This window comes from Astyanax mexicanus, chromosome 1 (genome assembly GCF_023375975.1).
Source record: "Astyanax mexicanus isolate ESR-SI-001 chromosome 1, AstMex3_surface, whole genome shotgun sequence".
NCBI lineage: Eukaryota > Metazoa > Chordata > Actinopteri > Characiformes > Acestrorhamphidae > Astyanax > Astyanax mexicanus.
In genome coordinates this window covers 124,902,883-124,929,673 of record NC_064408.1, presented here as the reverse complement: position 1 = coordinate 124,929,673, position 26,791 = coordinate 124,902,883, and the positions used below count along the sequence as shown (strand labels likewise).

Below are 26,791 nucleotides of genomic sequence, written 5' to 3'. Positions count from 1 at the left end.
AAACATCAGTATCACAAAAAAGAAAAAAACTAAAGAAATATGTAGGGGGGCAAATACTTTTTCACAGCACTGTATATACACAAACAGATATCGTGCAAATTTTTCACATTACAGTAAATTGAGTTATTTTTAAGAGCAAGATTGAAAGTAATATTAATAATTAATAATAAATCATCCTTTCGTGTTAAACTGTTTTTTGAACGGGTGAACCATTTTTTACTAGTTTACCATTCAGCAATATATAATGGGAGGTACTGACCTGAGTGTCTCCAGTTTACAGTGTGAGCTTTTCAGTCCAGCAGAGAGCAGCTCCACTCCTGAATCCTGCAGGTTATTGTTACTGAGGTCCAGCTCTTTTAGGGTGGAGCTTTCAGATTTCAGAGCACAGCAGATAGTTTCACAGTGTTTCATGGTGAGATCACAGCCAGCAAGTCTAAACAAGAAGAGTAAGCAGAGTTTAGTTAAAACTGTGTCCAAGTTGCTGGTAAATGGTCTAAGATTTATTGAAAAAAATATCCAAGAGTAATTTTTTTTATTATTTTATTACTGTCATGTGAGAAACACATGAGCATAATCATGAAACAGATAAAATTGTTGTTGCCTGTCTGTAAAAAAAACACAATGGTAATTAAATACCCTGAAACTGCCATCATAAATGAAGGTTTACTGAAAATGAATTTATGACAACCAAACATTGCTTTTGAATTGTGATTCAACAGCATCATTTAAAAAAAGCAATTAAGTAAATGTAATATTTTGTTGCACAACCTATTGGGACAAGCAAGTGATTTCTGTATCTCTCAGTAAGGTTTCTCCAATGGCCACACAAATATTGGAGGTCTCCCTAACTGTTCCAGCTGTCTCTGGTTTGAAGGCAACCATCTCCAGACTTCATGGTTCAGCTTCTTCTAAAGATGTTCAGTAGAAATCAGATCAGGCCTCAAAGTATGCTCATGAATTCAGAACAGCCTTGTTCTCAGCAAGTTGATCATTGTCATTTTTTTTTTTAGAAAATCAGCATTGGCTGATATCTGTGTGCACAAATCTGATATTTTATTAATGCCTTCAGGCAGTGTGGGGCAGCCCCTGTATGTTTTGCAGCTGTGGAGCAATGTTAGAGCTCCCCCTATTCCACCATTTCACCGACATACAGAAGTGGAAAATGGGCTGCAGTAAAAGACAGAAAAAACAGCAAAACTTCAGTCCACTAAAGTCAACCTGGAGTGCTGGAGTGAATCATTTCATTGAGCAAACCAGTAAAAACCAACAAAGGTGGCCAGGGGCGTCGCCTGGCCTGGGCTTCCGGGTCTTTAGCCCCGAGTAATTTTCCAGTAGCCCCGAATCGTTCTGCTCAGCTCAGCTGTACTATTACTAAGGAGACATGCCACTGGCAGCTGTATGAATGGGAAATCTTTTAAGGCCAATCAACAAGCCGATTCAGGGATAAAGTTTCGCCTTTCAGGACGAACAGCCAATCAGCATGCGGGTTTTGCAGAGGATATTTCAGGGTTTTGTGAGTTCAGGCAGCAGGGTCCAGCTGAAGCTGATGTTAAACACATATGGATTTACATATGGAACGGTAACGGTGTCTAACCATGTAAACTGTGATGACAATGTTTTTGATAGCTGGTCAAAAAGACACAAATCAAAACACAGAGATCAAACCCACTGTGTGATTAATAAAAAAACAGCTTGTGAGTCAGTTAGCTTAACTCGAATTAGCCAGATAGGTAGTCAAGGTTTGAGAAAATTTATATAAATGTAATGTTCAACCTGCCCTGATGTACCTGATCAGCCAACTATTTCATTTTTAAATTGTGTTTATTAATTTCGGATTGCAGGGCTTACTGTAAGCTCTAATGAAAGAAATTAAATTTGATCTAACTAGTTAACTAGAAGCTGGATGTCGTGGATAGCCAGAATTTAGTACAATACTTTATGTTGGTAGTTTAAAGCAGTTTCTTAACCCTGGTCTCTGCCCTAAAATTTTTCCACCGGATCCAACTGATCAGCTAATAAACAATCTTTTTTATTGAGTTTACCTGTTAAAATCCCTCAGCCCCCTATGGACCATAAATCAATCATCCAGCAGTGTATTAGACACATCATACCACCACTTACTTCATTAAGTGCCTTTAAAGCAGAGAAAGCTCTAGAATATGCAGAACATTAGGAATAAGGAGGAACAGGGTTGAGAAACCTGACTTCTGTTCATTTGTAGTTCACAGTAAGACTGCAGTAAGACCAGTAATGTCCAGAGTAAATAAAGGGATTCCAGGCAAATCCAAATGATTTTTCAATGTAATTGTATGTTTTGAGCAACTATACAGCAACTTATTCAATAGTGTGACAATGTTTAAGCAAGCGGGGAAAAGTATAAAAAGAAAGAATGTTGTAAAAGTAGTTAATTTTAAGGAGAGGAGTGAATGTTGCAACTTGAACTTATTTTAATAGTTCAGGGTTAGAGTTAAGGTTTGTGTATTGTGTTTATCGCAATATATATTTTCCTCGATGACTATGAAAATCCGGGGCGATAGGATTTGAAAAACTTTATTTTCTATTTCCCGTTTAAGTAGCGCCGCAAACAGGCACAGCACGCGATCAGGCAGCGCGCTGAACTGCCTGCTCAGCCAAGTACCACTCGCCCCCTCCCCCCATTCCCCCTACCCCCCAGCCCCTCACTCTGAACCTCACACAGCTGATCCACACAGCTGCTCCTTCTCTCCCATTTACATCAAACATCATTTATACAATAAGTTCAGCTGCGCTACCATGGAAAACTCAACTCTAAATATGTGGCATGCATCTCGTCCCCAAGATATTTAAACAGGTACGCTTGTTCAGATTTCTGAAGGCAGGTAACGCTGCTCTGTTAGCTCGTTTGCTAGGTTAGGTTAGCTTGTCTGAAATGTCTCTGGTTTAGAGTTTAAGGCGTAAAAGGGATCTGTGCAGTCTGTTATCATTAGCTAAGGTTTTCAGTTATATTAGACACAAACATCCCTCTTTCTCGAGCAGCGAGACAATTCATACAGCCTTCACTGCTTTTTACATTCTAATACACTAATGGGTAACGGAGCTAAACATTGCTGTTACTGAACTGGATGAGTTTTAAATACACTTGCTAAGTAATGTAAGTCTAGTCTACTGAAAGCCAGTAATGTTAGTACTGCAACAGAAGTGTATCTTTTCAGAAACTTGACTTTATTCGTCCCACCTTCATTACAAGTTACTTGGTAGGTCACTCATCACAGGTCACTCCGATAGACTAAAATGTAACTAAAACTATTATAAATTTTAGTAAAAAGACTGAGACTAAAACTAAATCAAAATGACCTGTCAAAATGAACACTGTGATATTCTCTTGTATTTTGCTTTATGTAGTTGCCTGCATTCAGGGAGGGGAAAAATCATTTGATTAAATATAATTTTATTAAAAATCCAAGTGCTATTGCAATTTAATTTAAACAGACAAATAATGTAAAGGGTCTGATTTTTTTTTTTTAGAGTTTATATATTTGTCCCCTTGTATTTGTTTCAAGGGCCATACAAGTGGAGGGGGGGGGGGGGGGGTTCTGGACCTGTGTGGATGTATAATGACTTTTTAAAATGAAGCTGTCTGAGTACCTTGTACCCACCTGGAAAGATGTGGACATCCTAGTGTCTGTCCACAAGGCTCTGAGCCTGCTAGTGATTTTGGCCATAACTCCCTTATACTGTCACTTATGAGTAAAAAGAAACCTTTAAGTGTAACAGAGTGTCACCCAGCCTTAAATATGGTGTGATTTATTATTTAAAAGTGGTAGAAAAGATGGTTGAGCTGGAGAGAGGAAATGTGGACAGGACTAAAATGAACTGAACTGGGGTGGGTTTCCCGAAAGCTTCGTAACGCTAAGAACTTCGTTAACTCGTACTTAAGAATGATCGTTAATTAAAGAGTGTTTCCCAAACCCGTGCGTAACTAAAGTACTATGTAAACTCGATCGCAGATTAACGAGTGCTCTCACCCAGTCGTTATTTTTAACGAGCTTCTTTAGGGGATCTCGACTTGCAGTTCAGCACCTTAAACACCAGGGACCGCCAATTTTGAGGGAGAAAAATTATAATTTCCGTGTTTGAAGCAATTATATTATATTACTATTAATTATAATCAATTATATTACTATATAATTATTAATATTATTATATTATATTATATTACTATTAATTATAATCAATTATATTACTATATAATTATTATTATATTATATCATTATTATATTATATTATATTATATTATATTATATTATATTATATTATATTATGTTATATTATAATGCAAACTGTGGCTTGTAGTCTAACTGGGCAATCAAACCCACGAGTAAATTATTTAAATCCAGATTAGCGATAATAGAAGTCTTGACATTAATGCTGCAAGAAATGCAATCAGTCAATTCCTGCAGATGATGCTCACGGTCTAAGCAAAGCTGCAAAGTCAGTTGATTCTATAATCAGGCTGTTATGTGGCATACACACACTTATATACACTTCCCACCAGGCTGGGAATCACAGCACAACACAATATATTTCCATGCTATTTGGAAAATCCCTGGTATCCGGTGCAGGGACGCCTGCGGTGTCTTTAATGACACCTACACGTATTGTAAAGGGTATCGGTGAAAGTGCAGGTAATATTTAATATTATTCCTTAATCAGGTGCTTCTAACCAACATTGTGGCCGTTCATCTGGGCAAACTCTGGGGTGTGTCAGCTCGCAAATATCAGTCGAAAGTTGGACACGTCTCATTCCATGTTTTTTTTTTTTTACATTGTCGATTAATATTAAAACCATGAAAACTAATTGACGCAAATGGAATTAGTAGACAAAAAGGTGCATGGCTTTGACAATCCCCTGACATAAACCCAACTGAGATGGTGATTTAGGATGAGCTGGAGCTTCACAGTATAAAGTACAAAACATATTTCTGTTGGTTTAAAATGTAATATATATATATATATATATATATATATACACACACAGGAACATATGTATTATTATATTATTTTTATAATATTAAAAATTAGAATAATAATAAATTAATATTACTATCAATATTACTGTTAATAATATTAGTATAATATCTATTAATATAATATATATTAACAATAATAGTTTTAAAAATGTAAAAAATAAGTTTAATGTTTTAAAATAGATTAGATTTTCGAGTATTTATTTAGTCATATGTATCTTTAGGAGTATAATGTTGTTAATTACAACACATTTCTACGTTTTTAGGGTGTAATAGTGAATAAATACTGCATATTGGCAGTGTTGAATCGATATTTGTGGATCGATTGAGCGCGCTGTTTCGGGGGAGGAGTCAACAAAGATGTTCTTTAACCTCGTTCGTTAATTTTCACGTTGCGAAGCTCTTTGGGAAACACTCGCAGAACTGGCTCGTTCTTTACACACGTCATTCGTTAGTTCGTTCGTTATTCGCTAAGATTGATCGTTTTCGGGAAACCCACCCCTGATCAGGACTGGACTGATCTAAAGAAAGAACAGGTTAGGAGAAGCAAGAATATACAAAAACATACAGGATATATAAGTTATTCTATGAGTACTAATTGTGTATGCCCCTTAGGACTAATAATTATTAATATTTCTTTTAATGATTAGTTTCAGTTTACGCTATTACATTGTTACATGAAACTTTATTCTTTGCATGGCAGAGTATAAAGTTGCAATTGTAGATTGTATGATGAACTGTGTTCACTGACAATGGTTGAAGTGTCCTAAACCCATGTGGTAATATACATTACAAAATGATGTTAATTTTTAATACAAGGCTGCCTGAGACATCAAATGTCCTCAAAAAACATCCAACATCCATCCAGGAACATCCAACAGGTAAACAGGTTAATTAGAAACAGGTAAGTGTCCTGACTGGGTAAAAAGAAGCATCTGAGAAAGAATCAGTCATTCACGAGCAAGGATGGGGAAAGTTTCAGAACTTTGTGAACAACTGCATAAGCAAATAGTCCAATAGTAGAGGAACAATGTTAATCTATGTGCAGCTGCAATGAATTTAGGGATTTTATCATCTACAGTCCACAATATCATCCAAAGATTGAGAGAATCGGGAGAAATCTCTGCAAGTAAGAGGCAGAAAACAACACTCTTTTTTTTCCCCTGTCCTAACTTCTTTGGAATGTGTTGCATATGTGTTATATATATATATATATATATATAGAGAGAGAGAGAGAGATTGAAATAACTAATGTTAATAATTAATAATAAGTCATCCTTTTGTATTAAAACTGTTTTTTTTTAACTGGTAAATAATTTATTACTAGTTTACCATTCAGCAATATATAATGGGAGGTACTGACCTGAGTGTCTCCAGTTTACAGTGTGAGCTTCTCAGTCCAGCAGAGAGCAGCTCCACTCCTGAATCCTGCAGGTTATTGTTACTGAGGTCCAGCTCTTTTAGGGAGGAGCTTTCTGATTTCAGAGCACAGCAGATAGTTTCACAGTCTTCCATGGTGAGATCACAGCCTGCAAGTCTAAACAAGAAGAGTAACCAGAGTTTAGTTAAAACTACGTCCAAGTTGCTGGTAAATGGTCTAAGATTTATTGAAAAAATTATCCAAGAGTCATTTTTTTATTATTGTCATGTGAGAAACACATGAGCATGATCATGAAACAGATACAATTGTTGTTGCCTGTCTGTAAATAAAAACACAATGGTAATAAAATAACCTGAAAATGCCAAAAAAAGTAATTAAGTAAATGTAATATTTTGTTGCACAACCTATTGGGACAAGCAAGTGATTTCTGTATCTCTCAGTAAGGTTTCTGCAATGGAAACACATATATTGGAGGTCTCCCCAACTGTTCCAGCTGTCTCTGGTTTGAAGGGAACATCTCCAGACTGCATGTTTCAGCTTCTTCTAAAAATGTTCAGTAGAAATCAGATCAGGGCTCAAAGTATGCTCATGAATTCAGAACAGCCTTGTTCTCAGCAAGTTGATTATTATCTTTTTTTTTTAGAAAATCAGCATTGGCTGATATCTGTGTGCACAAATCTGATATTTTATTAATGTCTTCAGGCACTGTGGGCGGGCAGCCCCTGTATGTTTTGCAGCTGTGGAGCAATTTTAAAGCTCCACCTATTCCACCATTTCACCGACATACAGAAGTGGAAAATGGGCTGCAGTAAAAGACAGAAAAAACAGCAAAACTTCAGTCCACTGAAGTCAACCTGGAGTGGTGGAGTGAATAATTTTATTGAGCAAACCAGTAAAAAGCAACAAAGTAGGTCAGGGGCGTCGCCTTTCAGGACAAACAGCCAATCAGCATGCTGGTTTTGCGGAGGATATTTCAGAGTTTTGTGAGTTAGGTAGCAGGGTCCAGCTGCAGCTGATGTTAAAACACATATGGATTTACAGGGATTTTTCTAAAAGAAAGATAATGGTATCTAAACATGTAAACTGTGATGAAATTGTTTCTGATAGCTGGTTAAAAAGACACAAATCAAAACACAGAGATCAAACCCACTGTGTGATTAATAAAAAAAAAACAGCTTGTGAGTCAGTTAGCTTAACTCGAATTAGTCAGATCTCCTCGAGATAGTCAAGGTTTGAGAAAAAAAATATATAAATGTAATGTTCAACCTGCCCTGATGTACCTGATCAGCCAACTATTTCATTTTTAAATTGTGTTTATTAATTTCGGATTGCAGGGCTTACTGTAAGCTCTAATGAAAGAAATTACATTTTATCTAACTAGTTAACTAGAAGCTGGATGTCGTGGATAGCCAGAATTTAGTACAATACTTTATGTTGGTAGTTTAAAGCAGTTACTTAACCCTGGTCTCTGCCCTAAAATTGTATGTTTTCCACCGGATCCAACTGATCAGCTAATAAACAATCTTTTTTATTGAGTTTACCTGTTAAAATCCCTTAGCCCCCTATGGACCATAAATCAATCATCCAGCAGTGTATTAGACACATCATACCACCACTTCATTAAGTGCCTTTAAAGCAGAGAAAGCTCTAGAATATGCAGAACATTAGGAATAAGGAGGAACAGGGTTTAGAAACCTGACTTCTGTTCATTTGTAGTTCACAGTAAGACTGCAGTAAGACCACATGTCAAGTAAATAAAGGGATTCCAGGCAAATCCAAATGATTTTTTAATGTAATTGTACGTTTTGAGCAACTATACAGCAACTTATTCAATAGTGTGACAATGTTTAAGCAAGCTGAGAAAAGTATGAAAAGAAAGAATGTTGCAAAAGTAGTTAATTTTAAGGAAAGGAGTGAATGTTGCAACATAAACTTATTTTAATAGTTCAGGGTTAGAGTTAAGGTTTGTGTACTGTGGTTAGTGCTGGGCGATAAAACGATATCAATGTTTATCGCAATATATATTTTCCTCTATGACTATGATAATCCGGGGCGATAGGATTTGAAAAACTTTATTTTCTATTTTCTGTTTAAGTAGCGCCACAAACAGGCACAGCACGCGATCAGGCAGCACGCTGAACTGCCTGCTCAGCCAAGTACTACTCGCCACTCGCCCCCTCCCCCCATTCCCCATTCCCCCTACCCCCCAGCCCCTCACTCTGAACCTCACACAGCTGATCCACACAGCTGCTCCTTCTCTCCCATTTACATCAAACATCATTTATACAATAAGTTCAGCTGCGCTACCATAGAAAACTCAACTCTAAATATGTGGCATGCATCTCGTCCCCAAGATATTTAAACAGGTACGCTTGTTCAGATTTCTGAAGGCAGGTAACGCTGCTCTGTTAGCTCGTTTGCTAGGTTAGGTTAGCTTGTCTGAAATGTCTCTGGTTTAGAGTTTAAGGCGTAAAAGGGATCTGTGCAGTCTGTTATCATTAGCTAAGGTGTTTCAGTTATATTAGACACAAACATCCCTCTTTCTCGAGCAGCGAGACAATTCATACAGCCTTCACTGCTTTTTACATTCTAATACACTAATGGGTAACGGAGCTAAACATTGCTGTTACTGAACTGGATGAGTTTTAAATACACTTGCTAAGTAATGTAAGTCTAGTCTACTGAAAGCCAGTAATGTTAGTACTGCAACAGAAGTGTATCTTTTCAGAAACTTGACTTTATTCGTCCCACCTTCATTACAAGTTACTTGGTAGATCACTCATCACAGGTCACTCCGATAGACTAAAATGTAACTAAAACTATTATAAATTTTAGTAAAAAGACTGAGACTAAAACTAAATCAAAATGACCTGTCAAAATGAACACTGTGATATACTCTTGTATTTTGCTTTATGTAGTTGCCTGCATTCAGGGAGGGGAAAAATCATTTGATTAAATATAATTTTATTAAAAATCCAAGTGCTATTGCAATTTAATTTAAACAGACAAATAATGTAAAGGGTCTGATTTTTTTTTTTAGAGTTTATATATTTGTCCCCTTGTATTTGTTTCAAGGGCCATACAAGTGAAGGGGGGGTGGGGGGGTTCTGGACCTGTGTGGATGTATAATGACTTTTTAAAATGAAGCTGTCTGAGTACCTTGTACCCACCTGGAAAGATGTGGACATCCTAGTGTCTGTCCACAAGGCTCTGAGCCTGCTAGTGATTTTGGCCATAACTCCCTTATACTGTCACTTATGAGTAAAAAGAAACCTTTAAGTGTAACAGAAAGTCACCCAGCCTTAAATATGGTGTGATTTATTATTTAAAAGTGGTAGAAAAGATGGTTGAGCTGGAGAGAGGAAATGTGGACAGGACTAAAATGAACTGAACTGATCAGGACTGGACTGATCTAAAGAAAGAACAGGGTAGGAGAAGCAAGAATATGCAAAAACATACAGGATATACGAGTTATTCTATGAGAATTAATTGTGTATGCCCCTTAGGACTCATAATTATTAATATTTCTTTTAATAATTTGTTGCAGTTTTACATACTTTATTGAGGAATGGACTTGCTGATGGAATATATCTGTTCCTTTATTTGTGAACCCTTTACACCCCTTTTATATATATATATATATATATATACACACATGTACATACCCAGGCAACGCCCCTGATGTGGTTAATTTATTCTGTTCATAATCCTAACATTTTCCATAAATCATTTATTGTTAGTCACCAACGCGTGTCACTGTTCATTTTCATTAAACTGAGCAGAGCTTTACTTGTTTGTGTCGATGACACACAAAATGAACGATTCCAGTCACTGTGTCACTCTGGTAATTGTAAGTTCACAGATACCTTTTTATGGTAATTTTGTAGCTACCTATATGATGTTGCCCTGTGACTGGTGATGTGAAGCTTAGATGGAGCCGTTTGACCATGGAAACCCATTTGTTTCTATGCACTGTTTTTAAGCTAATCTAAAGATACATGAAGTTTGAAGGTCTGTAGTGATGGACTCTGCAGAAAGTTGGTTTCTCTGTGCCTTCACTCATTATTGCTAAAACATTAACAGCCATTATATACATTTAGATACTCACAGAGCCTTTCTGCAGTTGTTCACAGCTGGAAACAGTTTTATATAAGCAATTCTTGATGTGCTGTATTTCTTCAGGTCCAGCTCATCCAGCACCTCCTCTGAGGTCTGCAGCATGTAGGACAGAGCTAAACACTCTAGAACAGACAGATCCTTTTTTAAACTTTCATCTGAATTTATGTATTTCTGAATCTCTCTGGGTAAATCCTGGTCATTAATTTCAGTCAGACAGAGGAACAGGTTTATAGATCTGTCAGTATTAAGATCTTCTGTTGAGATTAGGTATTTGATGTGTGCCACTGTTTTGTTGATGCTCTGTGAGGTGCTCTCTGTGTGGATCAGGAGGCCCTGTAGGATCTTCTGACTGGAATCCAGAGAGATGCCCAGCAGAAAACGGAGGAAAAGATCCAGATGTCCATTTTGAGTCTTTGAGGCTTTGCTCACTGCTTCTATCAGGAGCTCATGAAGTGAGACATTTTCAGGCCAATATCTGTTCTGTGGTATAAAATCCCCCAGGTCCTTCACGTTCTTGCTCAGGTAGCAGTGAAACACATAGAAAGCAGCCAGGAACTCCTGAAAGCTCAGATGTACAAAGCTGTAGACCTTCCTTTGATAAAGCACACATTCCTCCCTAAAGATCTCAGTGCAGATCCCAGAATACACTGAGGCCTCAGTGAGATCAATACCGCACTCTCTCAGGTCCTCTTCATAGAACATCACGTTCCCCTTCATCAGCTGATTAAAAGCCAGTTCTGACAGTTTCAGAAGCATGGCTCTGTCAGATTTCAGCAGTTCCATTGGATCCCAGTTGAAGTTCTCCTCATATTTCTCTTTCTTCATGTTGGTCTGAGTGATCAGAAAGTGGGAGTACATCTCAGTCAGAGTTTTAGGGATTTCTGTATTACTCTGTTTCATGATTCGCTGAAGCACAGTGGCTGAGATCCAGCAGAAGACGGGAATGTGGCACATGATGTGGAGACTCCTCGCTGTCTTAATGTGGGAGATGATTTTCTGGGCTTGGTCTTGGTCACTGATTCTCTTCCTGAAGTACTCCTCCTTCTGTGGGTCATTAAACCCCTGAATTTCTGTCACACGGTTGATATACTGAGGAGGAATCTGATTGGCTGCTGCTGGTCGGGAGGTAATCCAGATGTGAGCAGAGGGCAGTAACTCTCCTTTGAGAAGGTTTGTCATTAACACACCCACTGATGATGTCGTGGTGATGTCAGACATTTTCTCACACTGTGAAAAATTCAGTGGAATTCTGCTTTCATCCAGACCATCAAAGATGAACACAACTTTGCGTCCATCACAAATCCTAGAGTCCAGGTCTTTGATCTCAGGATGAAAAGTGCAGAGAAGTGTGTAAAGACTGCATTGATAATTTTTAATCAGGTTCAGCTCTCGGAATGGAAGTACAAACATGAAATCTACATCCTGATTGGCTGTTCCCTCTGCCCAGTCCAGAATGAACTTCTGTACAGAGACTGTTTTTCCAATGCCAGCGATGCCTTTAGTCAGCACAGTTCTAAGCTCTTTTGGTCCTTTATCTTCTTTCCTTTCATTTTGTCTGATGCCATTAACCATCACAGCTGTATTGTTCACTCCTTCCATTTCTTCTTCAGGATCTTCTACAGGTCTAAAGATGTCTAAGCAGTTGATTGGGGTTTCCTGTAAGTATTTGTTTGAAGTCTTCTCCATCTTTATAACCTCATGTTCTTCATTCACCCCTTCACTCTCTCCCTCTATGATGTAGAGCTGTGTGTAAATCCTGTTCAGGAGGGTTCTGTTCTCTTGTGTTTTGATTCCTTCAAATAAACTCTCGTACCTGTTCTTCATACAGGTTTTGTGTTTCTGTATGACACTGTGAAGAACATCATCCTCTAGTTGGTCGGAAGCTTGATTTATAAATTCATCTTTGTGTGGATGAAGAGTAGGACATGTTTTAGATCCCTTTCTGCAGGAGGGACAGGTGAAATCTCCAGCCTGACCAGTTTCATCGCAGTATCTGTTGATGCACAGTCTGCAGAAACTGTGTCCACAGGTGAGAGAGACTGGATCTGTCAAAACCCGTTCACACATTCCACACCTAGATTGATCCTGCAGTAGATTACCCTTTCCCCTACATAGAGAGAAACAGTAATTAAGTATCAGGTAAGTGAGCATGAGGGAGAGTGTGATTTTAAAATCATAATTAAATATCACAAAAGAATCTGTATTTTACAACAACACAGGAGAATCATATGCCTATAATTTAAGAAAAACTCTTACACAAGTGCTGCGCAAATGGGAGTGGTGCATTTCCCGCAGTGAAGATGTGTTTATGCGCACTTGCTGTGTACGCACCCTCGCATTGTTAGAAGAATTCTGAGGATGGTTGTGGCTTTTGCAAAGCATCAATTATAGACCAATGCTGACAAGCAGAGGAGCATAGGCCTACATCACAGACCATTTTCTTCAGCCTGGCCTGACAGTGCCCAAGGAAAGTGATGGAAAATCTTGGCTCAGGTTCAGGCAAGGAATCTAAACTCTAACTGTTATGCACCTTAAAAATCTTCTGTCAAAACACAGAGCCACTACTGTATAGAGCAGATAGTGATCGAAAAGATAATCAGTAAATAAATGTATGAAATGCAAGGAGAGAATTTGTGCATCTCTTACAAAAGCTGTTATTAAACACTGACGTGGAATATAGTTTGTCACTTCAGTTCTATACACAGTCAATTATTCAGTCTGATGGTGACTGTATTGTGTTTATTTCTCACCTTTCAAAAATGTATCCACTATCAAAGCCAGGAGGAATACATATTGAGTTGTGACTCTTCATGGACACACCACTGGGTTCTGGAGCTTCTCTTCTATTACTGAATCCAGGAGGCATAACCATTGAGTTGTGGCTCTTCTTGGACACATAACTGGGTTCTGGAGCTTCTCTTCTATTACTGAATCCAGGAGGCATAACCATTGAGTTGTGGCTCTTAATGGAAACATAACTGGGTTCTGGAGGTTCTCTTCTATGACTGAATCCAGGAGGCATAACCATTGAGTTGTGGCTCTTCATGGACACACCACTGGGTTCTGGAGCTTCTCTTCTATTAGTGAATCCAGGAGGCATAACCATTGAGTTGTGGCTCTTAATGGAAACATAACTGGGTTCTGGAGGTACTCTTCTATGACTGAATCCAGGAGGCATAACCATTGAGTTGTGGCTCTTCATGGACACACCACTGGGTTCTGGAGCTTCTCTTCTATTAGTGAATCCAGGAGGCATAACCATTGAGTAGTGGCTCTTCATGGACACACCACTGGGCTCTGGAGCTTCTCTTCTATTACTGAATCCAGGAGGCATAACCATTGAGTTGTGGCTCTTAATGGAAACATAACTGGGTTCTGGAGGTTCTGTTCTATTACTGAATCCAGGAGGCATAACCATTGAGTAGTGGCTCTTCATGGACACACCACTGGGCTCTGGAGCTTCTCTTCTATTACTGAATCCAGGAGGCATAACCATTGAGTTGTGGCTCTTCATGAACACACCACTGGGTTCTGGAGCTTCTCTTCTATTACTGAATCCAGGACGTATAACCATTGAGTTGTGGCTCTTCATGGACACATAACTGGGTTCTGGAGGTTCTGTTCTATTACTGAATCCAGGAGGCATAACCATTGAGTTGTGGCTCTTCATGGATACACAACTGGGTTCTGGAGGTTCTCTTCTATTACTGAATCCAGGAGGCATAACCATTGAGTTGTGGCTCTTCATGGACACATAACTGGGTTCTGGAGGTTCTGTTCTATTACTGAATTCAGGAGGCATAACCATTGAGTTGTGACTCTTCATGGACACATAACTGGGTTCTGGAGGTTCTCTTCTATTACTGAATCCAGGAGGCATAACCAATGAGTTGTGGCTCTTCATGGACACACCACTTGGTTCTGGAGGTTCTCCTCTGGATTTCTGCACTCTGGAAGAAGAGACAAAAGGACAGAGACATGATGTTAAATTAAAAACAGTTATTTTATAATAAAATATTTTAATAACATTTTTGTAAAGAAATTAGGAAACTACTAAGGTAAAAACAGAACAGTCTTGGAAAAACAACAGATACACTCACTGACATAGAAATAACATATTTGCTGCAAAACTGCATGCAGTTACGTTTCTGATGGATATGTAAATGAGGATTGGTGTGGTCTGACTGGACAGACCCTCATCTTTGCACAAGAGGGCATTAAAAAAATTCCCTGAAAAAAAGTGCTTCCCTGATCGTCCTGTAATTATTAAATTAGGCTTTAAATGGTCCAGCTGTCCAAAGTGCTGCCACTATGAACGGGAGGTCACAGGTTCGAATCCTGTTAATGCAGCTTGCCATCGACTAGAGAGAGCGCGATTGGCTGTGCTCATTCCCCTTCACGCCTAGGGTGGTGCTGTTTGGCACGAAGCATTTGTGAGCTGATGTATCGGAACCAAGTCGCTGCTTTTTCCGCACTACTTCACCCAGAACATTGCTGCAGATATAAATGCTTTGTTAATGACATATTAATAGTTTTTGTTTTCATTAGAATAACTGTCATGTCTGCTATGGGCTCTGTAGTTCAGAACAATAACTCTTCCATTCCCGTCTATGGACAAACTCTGATAATGGACTTCAATTCCCAGCATGCACCCGCCAATGTCACGTGTCCGGACTCAACCAATCCTGTCTCACTCTCACAGTCATCTCCGGAATTCTTTTTGTTTTTGTTGTCTTGATTGTTTTTAGCTGCTACCAATTTATTCATGTATATAATCCTTTCTGTTTGTTATGTTTGTTGCAAAGTATTTTCCCTGTTTACAGCGATATACAGAGCGTTTACTTTCTGTTTATAATGCAGATAGCAGCAGCTGTGATTGGTCCAATGAGCCTTGTGTTCTCCCCCATGCATTTCCTCCATCATGGTTTATACTACAGAGCAACACTGATCCATGACACAAAGGTATAAATGTGTAGCGTATTCACGCAGGCTACACCGCAGACAACGCATTAACTCAACACACAAGTATAAACCAGCCTTAACATTAGCTGGAGAAATCTTGGTCTTTGTGTATTACACTCTGCATGGAGAAAAAAAGCAAGGCATAGAATCTAGGAAACTGAAATGTGGAAAAGGTGTGGACAATGTAAAAGCTATAAGTCCAAGAGACCTTAGTGTTCCTGTGTGCACTGTGCACAATGCCATTAAAATGTTTACAGTCCATTGGCACTGAAGCTAACCTCCCTGGACTGAAAAATACAAGCTTATAATGCAAGATACAGAAAAAGAGAGTTTTTTTGCAGTAATGTATCTTGAGTGAAGGGTTTCTCCACAACTGGTAGCATGAGGGCAAGTTAGAAAACCAGTCACTCATTATGGACAAACAGCTGGTCATTGTAGAAACAGATCTCTGGGTAATCACCCTGCCAACATTAAATAAAATAAATGCAGGGCTCGTCCCCAATCGGTAAGTGATAAGCCTTTAATTATAATATAAAGATTAAAGGCTATAGGCTATACATATTGCAGAGTAATTTAGTCTTTTTATTAACCCTTGTGTGGTGTTCATATTTTTGTTACTCGTTTACTTTGTTACTTGTATTTAATTCAGCAAAATTAAGCAATTTTACATTAAAATGCTTTACACATGCTTGCTTCACCTAAATTGCAAGCAATATAAACAGCTTACATGGTTAATATTTGCCCTTTACCTTTCTTATGTTACATTTCTTTTAAAAAGTGCTACTCTTTTTTTATTAGTTTTTTTAATAAAATGTAAAAGAAAATGAATCAAACTCAAGATATGAGTAGAAAATTTGTTTAGTTTTAAATTTACAAATGAAGCAATGTTTATTAGCCCTTGGCCAAACATACTGTATGTAATATAAATGTGTGTGTGTGGGGGGGGTGTACAGTGTGTGTTTATCGAAAATGTGTTTTGATATATGTTTTTCACAAAAAATGAGCCAATGTCAATGAGTTTGAGTTAGAAACTAGAAATAATTTTTTTGTATCATTTGATGAAAAATAACAACTGGTCCCACAGACCCGAACACCACACGGGGTAAGTTTTTTAGTCTGTATTTAAGCCTAATAGCTAAGTCAAAAAAAGTGTTAACTGTTCTTGTTTTTTTTTTAAATCTTATTCTTTTTGTGTTTCTGAAAAACTGAAAAAAAAAAATATTATTTTAGGAAGGTGTTGATATATTATTGTTTCATGTGAGTAGGCAGTTGTCAAAGCATTTCACTTATAGTTGTAATGTGTATGACTCTTTATGTGAACTTGATGTAAGCTGATGTAACTCACTTTGGATAAGAAGGTCCTCCGTCATCAGTGGAGTTAAGAGGCTCCATGGTGAAGGTGCTTCAGTGGCCAAAAAACATGCAGATCCCTGAGAACAGTCCAACCATTAAAATATGAACAGGTTTCTAAAAACATTTACTACTGAAAAAAAACAATATTACTAAAACACGGAAATAATGAAAAATGTTAATATTTAGAAATAATGCAATTAAGAAAAGTATTACAGTTTTAAATGACAAAGCATTAGAATATACTTGTTTAAAGCAGCGTTTCTCAACCTTTTTTCTATCACGACACCCTTTAAAAGTATGCAAAATCTCAAGGCACCCCAGTTTACAAATGGGGGGCTGGGGGAGTGAAATACTCTGCTACACTCACTGCTGAACTACCACTGGATGAAGAAGTTAATGGCTCCGATTCAGAGTTATCTGAACCTGCAGTCTTCTTTTTAAAAAACTTTCCATGCGAGCTTGAGCGCTTCACACAACTCTCGCAGTGCATCGCGTGGGGGGAAAAACTTTACAGTGTGTCCCAATTTAGGGGCCGCATCCTTCGGAGGCTGTATTCGAAGGCAGATTGCGTCACAGCTGCGCAGTAATACACCGCCTATCTCTGCGGGTCACATCCTCCAGAGTATGCTGCCTGTGAATTGGGACACACCCCGACACACGCTGACTCTGGAAAGGAAATATGCACGTGATGCGCAATATTTTGACGGCACCCCCGATGAAGCCAGACGGCACCCCAGGTTCAGAAACACTGGTTTAAAGAATCATGTTGCCCTTTGGTCCATTATCACCCCTGCTGGTCAAACTGTGCTACTACATATGAACAAAGCTTTCACACAGTGCTTTTTACCCAATTTTTACCCAGTTTTAATTTTGGTTTACTTTTTCACACCCGAATATCTAGACCAAAGAACAACCCATAGTTCATGTGTCTGTTACATTGTATACATTTTTTTAAAATTCTGGTTTAAATTGTACTTTAAATATCCTTTGGAGCATGGACTTTATATTTTCATTTGAGGAAAAATGCTAATTCTACTTAAAAGTTTGAAAAGTATTTTCTAATGCAAATGGACGTAATATATGGGAAGTAAAACGTTTATAGAATAATTATCTATTTGCAACACCAAAAATACTGCATGCTGTTTATATAAATGGTAAATATCTGTATACCTGAAACCCCTTTTTGAATAATTATTTTACATTCTTTGTGATATTTTACTGCAAAATGCATAGGGTGACGATGAAATAAATTTGTCATGCTGCATAATTGGCACAAGACTGTACTCTGTTGAAAACCATTTCCATACAGATTACCTAGATTATCTGCAGGTATGGGGAAATTAAATCTCAGACTTTTTAAGACAAAATAAAGACAATTCAAGTCATTCCCAATAACAAAACAGCACAGTGCTCACTGCAGTATATAGACTTTACTGTATTCTCTAACATCAATATTTTTAACAAACACAAGTTATAATGGAATTCTTTGTACATAGCTGTTTTTAATGGATGATATGTCGTCCCAGGATTTGTTGTGATAAGAAAATTGACTGTAATTTTAAAATAATTTTATGCAACCAATATAAGGGGTGGGACAATATATCGATATAGCGAATTTTATACAAATGTCTATTTTTATTTAAACATAAGAGTGCTAAACACTAAAGACTCGTCCCCCCAATTATACTTTCTAAATTTACTGCTTCATTACTCCACATGGTGACACTGTAAATAAATAGGGTTAACCTGCGGTGAAGAATATTGGTTGTGAAATTCTGCAAAACCGACACCAATAAATCCATTATTCCTGGTATTTGATTATTTAGGAGTATTTTATTCTCTTCAGGAACACAGATGCCATGAAGTATCGTAGAGAATTGTCTTGTGATATATCGAGTATTGCAGAATCACAGTATCATGATATCATTGCTATTGTGGGTAACATATTGTGATAACATTGTATTGTGAGATGCCCTGTAATTCCCACCTCTACCTAATATAATGATGAATTTACACACATACACACACACACACACACACACACTTATTTACACTAGTTATAATGGTATCACAGTATTACCCTATAGAAGATTTTATTGTTGTAGTTGGGTTGTGGTGAAGCTCTTTGTAATCTGTATTCTGCTATCATGTTGGAGATTTACTATGAACTAATCTGCTGATTATATCACATATTAAAGATCAATACAGATGGATTTTCTATAGTAGAGCAAGCTTTACATATAACAATCTCTGTCACATGTTTTTAATATTACACACTGAATCTGAACCCGAGTTAGCTTATCTTACTGTAGGCGTCAGTTTCACTTTCAGTTTCTCTCATTAAATACACCTGCGTGAACGCAGCGGACAATATCAAGGCTGGTAAAAGTTATCGATATTACGTCCATTTATTGTCCAATAAGTTAATAATGTAATGTTGGTCAAATTTGGTTAAACACAAGTTATGAACAAACCTGAATATACAAATAAATAATACTGTTTGTTCTGTTAAGGTCAGTCTGTCATTAAATCAGTAAGCTAAATTCCTTATGGAATTTACAAAACTACAAAAAGTAATGTTGAAAAGTAAAAACAGAGCTGTATTTACTATCTGTGGCATATTTAAGAGATGGCTGTAAGGCAACTAAATGTTTTTAAGATAAAGAAATCTAAGACAGTTCAAGATCTTTTTAGGCTCTGCAGATGCCCTTTTTAAAGCAGGTGTTTCATTACAATATGGTAATTTCTATGTACTAAATAAAACAGTAATCACTACATAATGTTTTAGGCCATTGTTTTGTGACTATTTCTTCAAGAATAATTAGACCAATCAGAACAATTCTGAGAAACCTTTAATCCATGTTTTTATGCTGTTGTTCCTATTAAATTTGTAAATTGGAATTATAGGTAGGAATTCATACTCATAAAGTTGGAAGATCCTTGCAAATCCTGAGTATAAAATCCAAGATGGCTAATCCAAGAAGTAATGTGTTCCGATCTGGTGCTGCTAACAATGCTAACCAGGGAGGTAAAAGGTGATATTCTGATTTTGATTGGATTAGCTATAAAACACTGATAAATGACTGTTAACCCAGTTGTGGTAAACGAAATCAAAATCAATAGATTTTTTTTCAGACAATTTTTTTTAGAAATGTTTTAAAATACTGAACAATTATAGGAATGTTACCTGACACGTTGTCAACTCAGGTGTGGCCTAATTCCAAGCTCTGACATCCGCCTCTCTTTGATTCTCTCTCTCCGATTCTCTCTCTCTTTAATCTTCTCACGAGATGCCCTATAATTCCCACCCCTATCTAAAATAATTGATTTCACACACACACACACACACGTACACACACGTACACACACACACACACACACATACACACACACACACACACACATATATATATTTATATACATACACCACTTATAATAGTATCACAGTATTACCCTATAGAAACAAGATCGTATTGTTGTAGTTTGGTTGTGGTGAAGCTCTTTGTAATCTGTATTCTGCTAAAAAAGTACTAAACTAAACAACCCTTTTCTAAAGCAGGTGTAACATTACAATATAGTCATTTCTTTATACTAAATAAAATAATTATAGCTTTATGTTCATTATTTACGTTCAGATTACAACAATATTGTAGCCTATATATAAACATGTTTACACAAGACATTGTTCTGCATCTTGGCCAAGTTCAGGCCTTTTTAGGTAAACTTTGGGACTATTTCTTCAAGAATAAATAGCCTCAGAAACATTCTAAAACTGAAAAACACTTAATCACTTAATGTTCTTATGCTGCGTTCCCTTAGAAATTGTACATTGGAATAATAGATTGGAATTCATTTTCGTAAAGTTGGAAGATCCTTGCGAATCCTGAGTATAGAATCCAAGATGGCTACTCCAAGACTTATAATGTTTTTCAATCTGGTGCTGCTATCAATGCTAACCTGGTGCAATGCTAACATTGTTAACCAGGAAAGTAAAAGGGGAGAGACATTTTAATTTTGATTGGATTAGCCATTAAACACTGATAAATTGCTGTCAACCCAGTTGTGGTAAACGCTAAAATCAGATCTTTTTAGGTCAACTGTTTTTTTTTAGAAATATTTTGAAATACTGAACAATTATAGGAATGTTACCTGTAACGTCGTCTGCTCAGGTGTGGCCTAATTCTCGGCTCTGAAATCCAACTTCTGAAATAAATAAACACAGAATTAGTTTAAATTACAGGAACATACTCTAGATTCTCCACAGTTCTTAACTTATCATGAGAAAACAAACCACTGCAGAAACTTACGTTCTAATGTTGGTTAAACTTTCTGCCAGTTTCTCATTCGGTGGATTCTCTCTCTCTCTCTCTCTCTCTCTCTCTCTCTCTTTCGCTCTCTTTAATCTTCTTGATCTTATACTTTGGGTTTTGCCTCACCCAGTCTCTGCCCCGCCTTCTTCTGTCTCTCAGAGCCAATAGATTTTGGGTGGGCTGCTGACAGCCAATTACACCACACACCTGTGCGGAATGTTTGCATATTCATAAACTACTTCCCTTACAGGAACTGGGGACTGGAGGGTGAAACATGATCTGGGCCTGGTGTATGTCTATATCCACCTCCTAAAATGATGGGTGTTTCTCAACACCAATAATGCAGAGAACAGACTTCCTGGAAAGAATGTTGACAGGTTTCTTTTTGGGAACTTGCAACAACATAAGAAAAAAAGAACACTTATGCATATTACTGTACAATAATGTGGGACAATAGGTAATGTTTTCCTCAATCTGTATATATAATCCTATAGCCTTTCATTAACTACAGTACAGTTTTGTTCTGTTTAATTTGAATATTATATTCTGAAATAAGCAAGTTGTATTGTTATTTTATTAAATTTAAATTAATTAATACAGCCTTAGCTTAACTTATGTTACTAATGTAATCAGCTGTAGCTGAAAGCCCCAATGTGTTCTCTCCACATGAATGTACATTTGAATATCTCTAAAACGATTTAAAATAAAAGTTAATAATTAATATATAAAAGGATTAATACTGGTAAACTAGCAAGCAGGTCCTCTGCATTCCATACTGAAGTCATGTCTAAGATTAAATAACGTAATAATTTGACAAACATTTCCATCCCAAATTCCCATATCCCATTTAAAAATCACACTGAACATTTAAATATAAGGACAGATGAATTTTGTATGTTTTTATTTCTGTTTTTACACACCAAATGCTAATCTATGTTTCACTGACATGTTAGCTAGCTACCTTTTAACTATTTATTTTTATTTAAGCCATGACTGGTAAAAAAAAAACAAAACAAAAAAAAAAAACAAAAAAAAAAGATCCTACTATGAGCACATTAAAGTTATTTTATTTTATATTTATTGTACTTTATTTTACTAAAATACAGTCCTGACTGAGGTAAAAGGACATAAGGTAAAATGATTCGATATAAGCACTTTATAATTTTTTATATTATTATTTTTTATATTTTATTTGCTTTATGTCATGACTGAGGTAAAAAACAATATATACATATATATTTTTATATTAATATATGTATTTAATTTTATATTTTACTCTCTTCTACTTTTCATTGTAAGTTATTAAGTATTTTTACTTAATTTTAATAAATCCTAGTATGAACACATTATATTTCTTTTTTTATTCCATTTTCTATTTTATTTTATTGAATTATTCTTGTATTTTAAGTCATGACATGTAAAAGAACAAAATCCGGATATGACCAAATAATATATTTTATTGAGTTTTATATTTTATTTAATTTTAGTCATGACATTTAAAGTAAGGAAATCCTGTTGGGGCACATTATTTGTTTTTTTTTTAAATTAATTTTATATTTAATTTTATTTTATTCTACTATTATTTCAAGTCATGACTGAGGTAAAATAACTAAATCCTGGTATAAACACACTATATTTTTTATTTTATATAATTTCATATTATTTTATTGTACTTTATTTTTAAATCATGCCTGAGGTAATTGAACTTTATATTTTATTTTATTTTATTGAACTTTTATTTGAAGTCACGTTTGAGGTAAAAGAACAACATCCTGATATGAGCACATTATATATATTTTTTTATTTTATATTTAATTTGATTTTATCTTAATTTAATTTTAAGTCATGATTGAGGTAAAAGAACAAAATCCTGACATTAGCACATTGTATTTCGTATTTTATTTCGTTTTGTATTTTATTTGATTTAATTTTACTTTTACTTTAAGTGATGACTAATGTAAAAAAATAAATTCTGGTATGAGCACATTATATTTGCTATTTCATTCAATTATATATTATTTACTTTAATTTGAATTTTGTTATGACTGAGGTGAAAATGAAAAACTGACATGAGCAGATTATATTTCTTATTTATTACATTTATATTTTATTTGATTGTATTCTACTTTTATTTTAAGTTATGATTGAGAAAATGTATTTATAATTTTGTTCCAGTTTATATTTTATTTGTTTTTATTCTATTCTTGTTTTAAGTTATGCCTGAGATAAAAAAAGAAAAAAAAGTGATGACTAATGTAAAATAATTAAATTCTGGTATGAGCACACTACATTACTTATTTTATTCAAAATTATATTTTATTTGATTTTAATATACTTTTATTTTAAGTAATGCTTGAGATAATCTATTTATAATTTAGTTATATTTTATATTTTATTTGTTCTTATTCTCTTTTTGTTTTAAGTTATGCCAGAGATAAAAAAAAAACAATTGTATGCAAAAAAAAACACTAACCTAAACACATTAAAAAGGCATTTAAATGCAACTTTTGAATATAATAAACATCTGTTTTCTATATAGTATATATGTATTACATACTGGTTTAAGCATGTTATAGTTCTGATTTTATATTTTATTTGATCTTATTCTATTTTTGTTTTATGTATTTATATTTACTTTTCTTAAATCTTTATGTACTTGTGTGTGTATCTGTATATAAGCTAATGGAACACTCTAATTTCCCCATAGAGATTAATTCAGCATTATCTTACCTTATTTTACTAATGTAATCAGCTGTAGCTGAAAGACCAAATGTTTACTGTCCACCTGAGTGTACATTTAATCAGCTCTTAAACGGGTAAATATAAATAAATCCTGAGTTAATTCTCTATAATTCATGCAGGTCAGGGTTAATACTGGAGAACTACAGACTCACTGAGTTTCATACCACAGTCATACCTGAGGTAAAAGAAAGTAATAGAAACAAATATCCATTTAAAACACCTTTAAAATCAGGTCTAAAGTGTGAATACAGTGTAAAACTGTGTTTATAAAGCCACAGGTGTAAATCTAATGAATGATACACTGATATATTGCGGTTACCAGTTTAACAGAAAGTGTTAAATCTGATATTAAATTAGCATGTTAGCTAGCTGAATTCACCAGCTCAGTTTTTCACTATTTTACACTTTTTACCTTAATTTGTGAGGAAAAATGTAGCAGATAATCCTGTACTGAACTGATTATCGGTATATTTAGCAGGAAAAATCGAGTTAAATGAAATTAGCCCGTAGTTAACTTACTTTTTCAGCCTGTGGAGTTTCAGCCTCAGACTCTTCCCGAGCAAAGAGGTAAAGAGGAAAAAAGGCGGGAAACGGAGTCACGGAGGAGAGAGAGCAAGTTCATCAACCCAGCCGCTTTAATACCACACACACACACTCACACACACAAACAAACACACACACACACACACACACACAAACACACACACTAACACACACACACACTCACACACACAAACACACAAACACACACACTAACACACACACACTCACACTAACACACACACAAACAGTACACACACCTCTATATGTAAAAATGTGTAGTTCTTTGCTATCCGTGAATTATTTTATTTAATTACACTTTTAATTTAAGTCATTACTGAGGTAAAAGAAAAAAATCCTGATATGAGCACCTTATGTTTTTGTATGTTATATAAATTTTTATATTTTATTTTATTTTACTTTTATTTTAAGTCATCACTGAGGTAACAGAACGAAATTTTGATATGAGCACATTATATATTTTTTAAATTTAATTTTATATTTTATTCTACTTTTATTTAAAGTCACCAAAGGTAAAAGAACGAAATCCTGGTATAAGCACATTATATATGTTTTTTTTAGTTATTTAATTTCATATTTTATTTTATTCTACTTTAATTTAAAGTCACGATTCAGATAAAAGAACGAAATACAGGTATTAGCACATTATATTTCTTATTTTATTTCGTTTTATACTTTATCTGATTTAATGTTAACTTTACTTTAAGTCATGATTAATGTAACAATCACATTCTGGTATGAGCACATTATATTTCTTATTTCATTCAATTTGATATTTTATTTACTTTAATTCTTCTTTTATTTTGTCATGACTGAGGTGAAAATGAACTCACATGAGCACATTATATTCTTATTTATTATATTATATATTTGATTTGATTTTATTCTACTTTTATTTTATGTTATTCCTTAGGTAAAATAATTAAACCCTGGTATTAGCACATTACATTTCTTATTTTATTAAATTGAATACTTTTATTTTAAGTTCTGTCTAAGGTATATAAAAAATAATAATTCTGGTATGAGCACAGTACATTTCTTATTTCATTCAAAATTATATTTTATTTGATTTTACTCTACTTCTATTTTAAGTAATGTTTAAGGTAATATCTTAATAATTTAATTGCATTTTATATTTTATTTGTTTTTATTCTAGTTTTGTTTTAAGTTGTGCCTGAGATAAAGGGATGATAGTATGCAAAAAAAAAACACTAAGCTAAACACCTCAAAACACATTTAAACATTGTGTGCAACTTAAATATGATAAAAACCTGTTTTCTATATAAAATATATTTACTATATACTGCTATGCGCATGTTATAATTCTAATTATTATTAGAATTACTATTAATTATATTTTATTTGATTTTATACTATTTTTGTTTTATTTATATATTTTTACTATATAAATAGTAGTCACGGAGTCACGGAGGAGAGAGGGCAAGTTCATTAACCCAGCTGCTTTAAAACCACACACACACACACACACACACACACACACACACACACACGCACACACACACACCTCTCTATATAAATATGTGTAGTTCTTTGTAATCAGTGAATTATTTTAGCTAAAAAGTACATGTATTATATATTTTTGTATAAATATGTATAAATACATACAAATAAGTATAATATATTTATATAAAAATATTTTTATACACATTCCCCCATTTTGTTTTACTTAATATAATCCACAAGTAGCTATAAAATACTAAAATAAAACCACCAAAAGAACCCATGGTGCTGTTTTTTTGTGTCCCATACCCTAAAAGCTGTGTAAAGTTCTCTACAGAACTCTGTCTGTCTTTCACTTTAACTCATGAAGTTCCTTAGTGACATATACTGAACATCCTCAGAGCATCATTATAGGACAGTGTGGGAATCTGTATTTATTTATCTCACCTTATTTACAGAATATAGAAGTGTTGGGTTTGTTCTGGAGATAAATCTAAACTAGGTCCTTTTAAACGTGTATTATTTGCTTTTACAGCACTGTTACATCCATTTAACCATTTAAATGCATACATTAAAGTTTTACACTCCAAATAACTATTTCTTATTTTATGTCACATCTTAAATTTACTAAATATTTGACCAGTGACCCCCTAGCAGTACCTCTACAGTCCAGTAGAGGTCAGTAGCACAGTTTTTAAACCAATGTTTTTTAACGAAGAATTTGCCATTACATTATGACCTGGTTCTTACTTATTTTTAGGTTTGTTGAGTGTTTTGTGAACAGAAACGTACAGTTGTTCGTCCTCCTGTGGCAGAACTTCAGCAGACTGAGTAATTTGGTTAGTCTGAAGGCCTGTTTCTTCACCATGTCCGCTTTCTCCAACCTATGAAAATCT

The 26,791-nt window shown here is 35.2% G+C and overlaps 2 protein-coding genes and 1 long non-coding RNA gene across 12 annotated transcripts in view; 1 reads left to right on the top strand and 2 right to left on the bottom strand.

Moving 5' to 3' along the window:
- The window catches only part of LOC107197415 (NACHT, LRR and PYD domains-containing protein 12-like), a 122,152-nt gene extending 100,927 nt beyond the window's left edge, over nt 1–21,225 (bottom strand). The window contains exons 1-8 of one of the 2 annotated variants that reach the window (XM_049468316.1): nt 21,129–21,225; nt 20,971–21,024; nt 20,009–20,135; nt 16,814–16,898; nt 13,257–14,456; nt 10,496–12,613; nt 6,370–6,543; nt 260–433 (exon numbers count right to left, since the gene is read on the bottom strand). In XM_049468316.1, the coding sequence (XP_049324273.1) occupies nt 260–433; nt 6,370–6,543; nt 10,496–12,613; nt 13,257–14,456; nt 16,814–16,860 (3,713 nt within the window). In that variant the 5' untranslated portion in view covers nt 16,861–16,898; nt 20,009–20,135; nt 20,971–21,024; nt 21,129–21,225. The remainder of the gene's footprint in view (nt 1–259; nt 434–6,369; nt 6,544–10,495; nt 12,614–13,256; nt 14,457–16,813; nt 16,899–20,008; nt 20,136–20,970; nt 21,025–21,128) is intronic. The other variant, XM_049468315.1, reaches the window with a different exon arrangement.
- The window catches only part of LOC125784528 (NACHT, LRR and PYD domains-containing protein 12-like), a 207,534-nt gene that overhangs the window by 100,927 nt on the left and 79,816 nt on the right, over nt 1–26,791 (bottom strand). The gene's annotated exons all lie outside the window — the stretch shown is intronic.
- Nucleotides 12,449–26,791, top strand: part of LOC125784807 (uncharacterized) — a 189,483-nt gene continuing 175,140 nt past the window's right edge. Inside the window, exon 1 of the long non-coding RNA XR_007427408.1 lies at nt 12,449–12,535. This is a non-coding gene — a long non-coding RNA (uncharacterized LOC125784807). The remainder of the gene's footprint in view (nt 12,536–26,791) is intronic.